At 46.8% G+C, this 6,000-nt stretch overlaps 1 protein-coding gene across 1 annotated transcript in view; it reads right to left on the bottom strand.

Annotated features, from left to right (window-relative positions):
* Nucleotides 1-277: 277 nt before the first annotated feature.
* kiaa1549la (KIAA1549-like a) overlaps nt 278-6,000 on the bottom strand; it is a 33,732-nt gene continuing 28,009 nt past the window's right edge. The window contains exons 17-23 of the mRNA XM_076300326.1: nt 5,862-5,994; nt 4,031-4,489; nt 3,550-3,645; nt 2,927-3,077; nt 2,533-2,690; nt 2,087-2,161; nt 278-1,596 (exon numbers count right to left, since the gene is read on the bottom strand). Of these exons, the coding sequence (XP_076156441.1) occupies nt 2,132-2,161; nt 2,533-2,690; nt 2,927-3,077; nt 3,550-3,645; nt 4,031-4,489; nt 5,862-5,994 (1,027 nt within the window). The 3' untranslated portion in view covers nt 278-1,596; nt 2,087-2,131. The remainder of the gene's footprint in view (nt 1,597-2,086; nt 2,162-2,532; nt 2,691-2,926; nt 3,078-3,549; nt 3,646-4,030; nt 4,490-5,861; nt 5,995-6,000) is intronic.

Here is a 6,000-nt window from a genome sequence, read left to right as displayed (position 1 = left end):
AATCTATCACAGATTGATGATCACAGGAATAGATTCCAAGACACTGAGCAGAATGCTTCTGGCAATGATTCCCTTTATAAACAAACAAAAAAACACCTATGTGGAGGGGAAACGCTCTCATCTTGAATACTGGCATTTCGAAACGAGAAGTCAACCTCCCATGGGAGAGTAGTAACACTAACAACACTAGCTCTGGATCTCCATTTCTCTCTAGAAAGATGGGAATGTGGATTCCACATCCAAAGCTATCTTGCATACAGAGCCATGGCATGAAACATTCTCAGAGAGCATGCATCCAAAAAACCATTCGTTCTTGAAAGAACACATGCCCAAAAAAGCAGACTTTGTAACACAGTATTCACCTTTATGGAAAGCACTTTCCTCATTGCACATAACACTGGAACTGGTCTGTATACTGACTTATTAGGCCCTCTGGTTGGCATTAAATTTCCCATTTATTCTTAACACAAATTATCTATTTAACATTTGCATGGGTCGTCGTAAAAGCTATGCAATAAATTCAAGTTTTAATCATTACGACTTTGAAACGTGATATCTTATATTGCTGGTATACGGTAAGATTTAAGTTCAGTCTCAGAGGGTTGTTTTTCTAAAACACTATCCCATAGGCTCTGAAATTAGTAATCTACATTTTGGTACCTTTGAGATATAAGGCAGAACGTTGAAAACAAAAGCTTCACCCGCCTGTGGCGAATGAGCAGGAGTACAGAAAAGCACATTAGTTAATATCAGCCCTCGTCTGAAAAGAAAACACCTCAACACTCCATACACACACCCCTACCCCCAATTCTTGTTAAACATGAACAGAGGTCTGAAAGACAGCCAAATCACAATGGTGCAGGGCACAATCCCACTGGCGCAGTTTATGAAACAAAACGAGACAATAGCATGTTTCTTCAGCAGAAGACAAAATGGAGACGTTAACATCACAAGCGGCTGAGAGAGTTTATGAGGATGTTATTAGCATGTTAGCAACATTCTCTTCAGATCAAGGAACCTTATTACTCAGACACTCAGTTTCTTTTTCTTGTTCCAAATTCAGTGCACAAAAGTATCACCTGCAGTAAGCCTGTAATATTTACCTTTGCATGAAGAAATTGCAATGCATGAGAGCAAATAACACAATAAAGTACACTGATACCCAACACTTAGAAACTAAGAAGGTTAAAGGACAAAAGTAAAAAATAAATCACTGGAAAAAATACACTTGTTTTTTATCAATTATTCAAAGATTCAAATAATCAAGAAAGCAGAAAATTAAAAAAGGGAGAAAAAGCAAATAAAGAATAAAAGAAAACACAGTTTGGCCTGCGTGAGCAGCCGCAACGGGTTGCCCAGGCAGAGGCTGGGACATGGCTTCGTCTGTGTGTTCTACAAGGCTCTGCTGGGCAGGGCAGGTGAGGCGCCGAGGGCAGAGAGGAGCGCTAGGGCCCCACAGGGGAGCGGACCAAACCAGGCCAGAGAGAGAGGGAAAGAGAGAGACAGAGGGAGAGAGAGATTGAGAGAGAGAGAGAACGAGAGAGAGCAGTAAAACTGTTCTGGGGCTCCGCAGATGGAGTGAGGCCTTGTAGTGTACTGTAAAAGGAAACAGAATATCACAGTTACCAATATATTGCAATGAATGATTGACAGTTGAGCTGGTCCACAGAAAGAAACTGAAGTTCTGGTGGCTTTTTATTTGTTCTGATTGAAAGAAAGTTCAACTACTTTACTCCTGAATTAAACTTTATCGCTTTTTGGTAGCAAGCCCAGCTTACAGGAAATACACAGACGAACACAGATGAAATGAGACAGCAGAAACTAATTAGTTATAAGACTTTGTTAAAGCATATTTACTGAAACTTTCGATAGGTGCAATGAGACAGCAGACAGCATAACATTATCTTACTCTTGAGATCAAATTAGACAGACTACATTTCACAACCTCTCTCCTCAAAGGACTTTAAGTTTAGCAGACGGATGCAGAGTGCTATCTTAGAGCAGCTAATAAACAAACCTCAAACACATGACACGCTGGAGAGGAAGGCTATGCTAATACACTCATTAAAGTAAGGTTATCACCCACCCAGGTGTCTTGTTATATCCTCTCTGTGCTAGCGACCGGCACGCTTCAGCAGATGGTCTCCAAGTGACACTGGTTCTGAGAATAGAAGAGAGGATTTAGAGACTGTCTCAGATCAGCAGACGTAAACAGACATAGGCTTTGAAGGTGCTTCAAGGCGAGTGAAGAAAGAAGCCTAACGCTGGAATGGACCTACTGCAGAGAGATCCAGTCTGCATCATCTCATGTTTAGGGAAAGCAAAGGAGTGCACGGTGGCTGAACAGATTGAACATGATGGGGGAGAAGCATCTCTGAAAGGTCATAAAGGGAGTAGGCATACTAAATAAGGGAGGCTAGAGGGAAAATATGTGCTCTCCTCACATGAAAGAAAAGAAGAAAAGAGATGGAGTGATGAAAATGGACAGCGACAGACAGTGACCAAGGGAGAGAGGGAGCGAGGGAGACGCACCTTTACGGTGTCGTTCCACTGGTGAGGGAGATCCTCGGGCTCTGGGGGGTAGGACATCCAGGAGGGGCTTCGGTAAGAGGACGACGGAGGGACAACAAAGTAGTCAGAGTATCCGGGCCGGTTGGCAGATATGGCGTAGACTGCTGTCATTGGGTTTCCTGCTCAGTTTTTAAAACACACAGGGCGTTATTTTAGTGTCTAAACACAAGATATCATACATACATTTTTATTTAGCATTACGGGTTGCCATCAGTGTGTAACTTCAATATTTCAGCTAGGGTATGTCAGCTTCATTTGAATTATAATAATTCTAATTATTATTATTATGTTATTAACATTATTATTTTATTATCATCATATACACAATGAAAGGCACTCATACTATTGGTGTGACCTGAGTAGCTTGTCAAGGACTGGTCCACAGTGACAGCAGGGAAGGGTGCTCTGTTCAGTGGCAGGTAGGGGGCTCCGTTGTGCTGACTCGGCAGGTCCGACGCCTCAGACACTCTGGGCTTCAGGCTGACGTCGGGAGTGGAGCTGCAGCAGGGAGGAGAGACAGACCACAGGAGGCAGAGACGTCAGTCACCACTGCCACCACTAGATGGCAGACATGGTACACACATGTGCGCACACGCACACACGCACACAAACACACGCACACACACACACACACACACTGCTACCCAGCTGGGTCCTGACTGCAGAGCTGCAGCGGGAGAATAACACCTAGACGCTGCCAGCATTATCGACACTGTTGTGTTGCACCATGGCTGGGTTAAAAAACATCACCCCAGCTTTGCAGCTTTAAGAATAGCATGGAGGCAATTAATATATAATGCAGACATGCATATCTCTAATGTGGGAGGACATAAGAGAGTGGGAATTTAGTGTGTGGTTTTTCCAATGGAGTGTGCAAGAGAGGGAGACAGAGACAGAGAGAGAGAGAGAGAGAGAGAGAGAGAGAGAGAGAGAGAGAGAGACAGAGAGAGAGGGAGAAGGAGAAAGAGAGCCATACCGCCTCAGGGAGGTTCCAGGAGGGGGCCCAGGCCTGGCGGGGATTAGAGGGGGTGGCGAGCCCAAACCCATGTCAGGAAGCTGGGTGAACCTGAAGCCCTGCTCCGCCGATTCCCGACAAACAGACCATACAGAAAAACACAAACAACATGGTGCTCAGTCTGACCGCCAGAGAGATGGAAAGCGCAGCTCCAAAACTCCCCAGAGGCTATATGTGTACTCCACACTGCTTTAGACAGTTGGAAGGCAATACTGGTTCATATACAGTATACGTTTACAATAGAATGATTTCAAATGAATCCCATGCACATAGTACAAATAACACCAATGACAGGTCAGACGGAGTTCATCCATTCCCAGAGGGTGGTGACAAGACAGTGACCGTAGCTGTGAATTAGCTCACTGCTAAATCTGGCATCACATCATTTCTGCACACTGAACCCCTATAGTAAAATGGATAAAACGTCACAGTAAAGATTCTCACTGGTTTGGGCAGGCTACATTGGTGCATGTCCGGTTCAAAGGATGAGCCTCTCTGCAGGACGGCAGCCGGGTGGTTCATGGTCCCCGGGGCGCTGGTCACTCCATCCGCGTAAGGGCTGGTGTGGTGGGCGGCGTAGGAGCTGTGCTGGCCGTGGTGGTGGTGGTGGTGGTGGTGATGGGGGTGCCCGTTGGCGGTCACGCCGACGGCGGCAGCGGAGGAGGAGGCCACCACGGCCGAGGGTTCGGCGGGCGCCAGGCCGAAGGCGCTGTCCAGGAGCAGGTGCATCTGCTGCCGCACCTCGTCGATGGAGGGCTGCGAGCTCAGCGTGGAGGAATCCGAGTGGCCCTTCCCACCCACGCCCACGCTCACAGCCCCAACGCCTCCGACCACTCCGCCGCCAAAGCCCAGCGAGCTCATCAGCCGGTCCACATCGGTCTCCTCGAAGGGCTCGGGCTCACCCTGACACACACATATCAGCACACACAGTCATACACACCAGTGCGTGCATCCACCTCTTGAGGCCCAACATGGCTAAATGCAGACAGCAGCCGCAGCACAAGGACTCTCAGACGCTAACACGCATGCATGCATGAGCATACTTATTTATTTATATGTCACATCAATTATATGTATATATTTAATTATACATTCAAGTACACACACACACTCACGCACATACACACATACACGCACACACACCCGGCAGGGGTGGAAACCCACACGCACACACAAACATATACACACACCTCACGTGTAGCCAGTTTGCCGTCTAAAAGCTCAGCACATTTGGGACTGCTAAACTGTATCGAGTTTCCAATCTAAATGTCTGAAAAGGTCGTAATTACATTCCTATTCATTGTGATGCAGCGAGGTGCTGCAGTGAGCTTAGAGGGGAGAGGGAGCGAGAGAGGGGAGAGAAGAGAGGGAAGAGGGGAGTGAGATCGGAGCGAGAGTGGAGAGAGAGAGAGAGGGGGGAGAGGAGACGAGTACTTTGAGTGAGGCCGCGCCACTCTGTTCTGAGCGAGGATTTCAAAGTAGGGGGCTGTAGGTAATCTGCTTCATTTCAGCCACAGAGCTTGCCGAAGCTCGCCGGGCGATTAGAGCGAGAGCTTTAGTGAGCCCTATCTCTGGCTACCAGCTCGGGCACTCTGATCACAGCGCCCTGCAGCGCCGCAGGGTAACGAGGCCACCGTCACAGGGACAGGGCCACAACACCACCGTTCTGATTTCTCCGTAATGCAGAACGAGTCGGTGCTATTTGTTACAACTGTGGGTCACAAGAGTCTAAACAACATGACAATCACTATTGCTGCTATGGTTACCACTGGCACAAAATGGTTTTAAGAGATGGCTTTTGTGTGAACAGGAGAAATATACTGACAATAACGCAACAGAGTCCTATTGCTAATGTGTTAACTGGCACTGACAACTACATTGGTCATGGATATGTCCATATCTGTAGTACCGTTGTGTTTTGCTACAATGTCTACATGTGGGTTTCGCTATCTCAAGGCAACAGCATTGACAATGTCTTCCATAAATATATACTTTCATTGACATACTGTATGTTGCACTATATGTTGCATTATATTACATTATCTCTCTCACCATAATCTACACTGCAAGCATAGAATATGACAAGAAAGAGTTGTGTAAAGCAAACTCACAGGAAACTTCTGTTCTACTGTGAATTGAAGAATCAGTGAAGAAGAATTTGAGTCTGAGAACATTTTCTCCTGTTATCTGTCTGTCTAACTGCATAACTGCAGTACTATGTCCAGCAGGGAGAGAGCAGTAAATCTGTCATCTGGGAGAGAAAAGAGGCACTCACGTCATAGCCACTGTTGCGGATGCCCCTCCTGGACCTCTCTCTCATCACCAGCAGGTCCATCTCCGTCTCCACTGGACTTACGCTGTTCAGAGACTGCCTGCTCCAGTAGGACGGATCCCTGGTGTGGGAGTCACTGGAG

This window comes from Alosa pseudoharengus, unplaced genomic scaffold (genome assembly GCF_046254945.1).
Source record: "Alosa pseudoharengus isolate Yale_2024_CS ecotype anadromous, Long Island Sound unplaced genomic scaffold, YU_APseudo_1.1 YU_APseudo_1.1_scf_10, whole genome shotgun sequence".
Taxonomy (NCBI): Eukaryota; Metazoa; Chordata; class Actinopteri; order Clupeiformes; family Clupeidae; genus Alosa; species Alosa pseudoharengus.
Note: the sequence above shows the minus strand (reverse complement) of the source record. Positions and strands in the feature narration are given on the sequence as shown.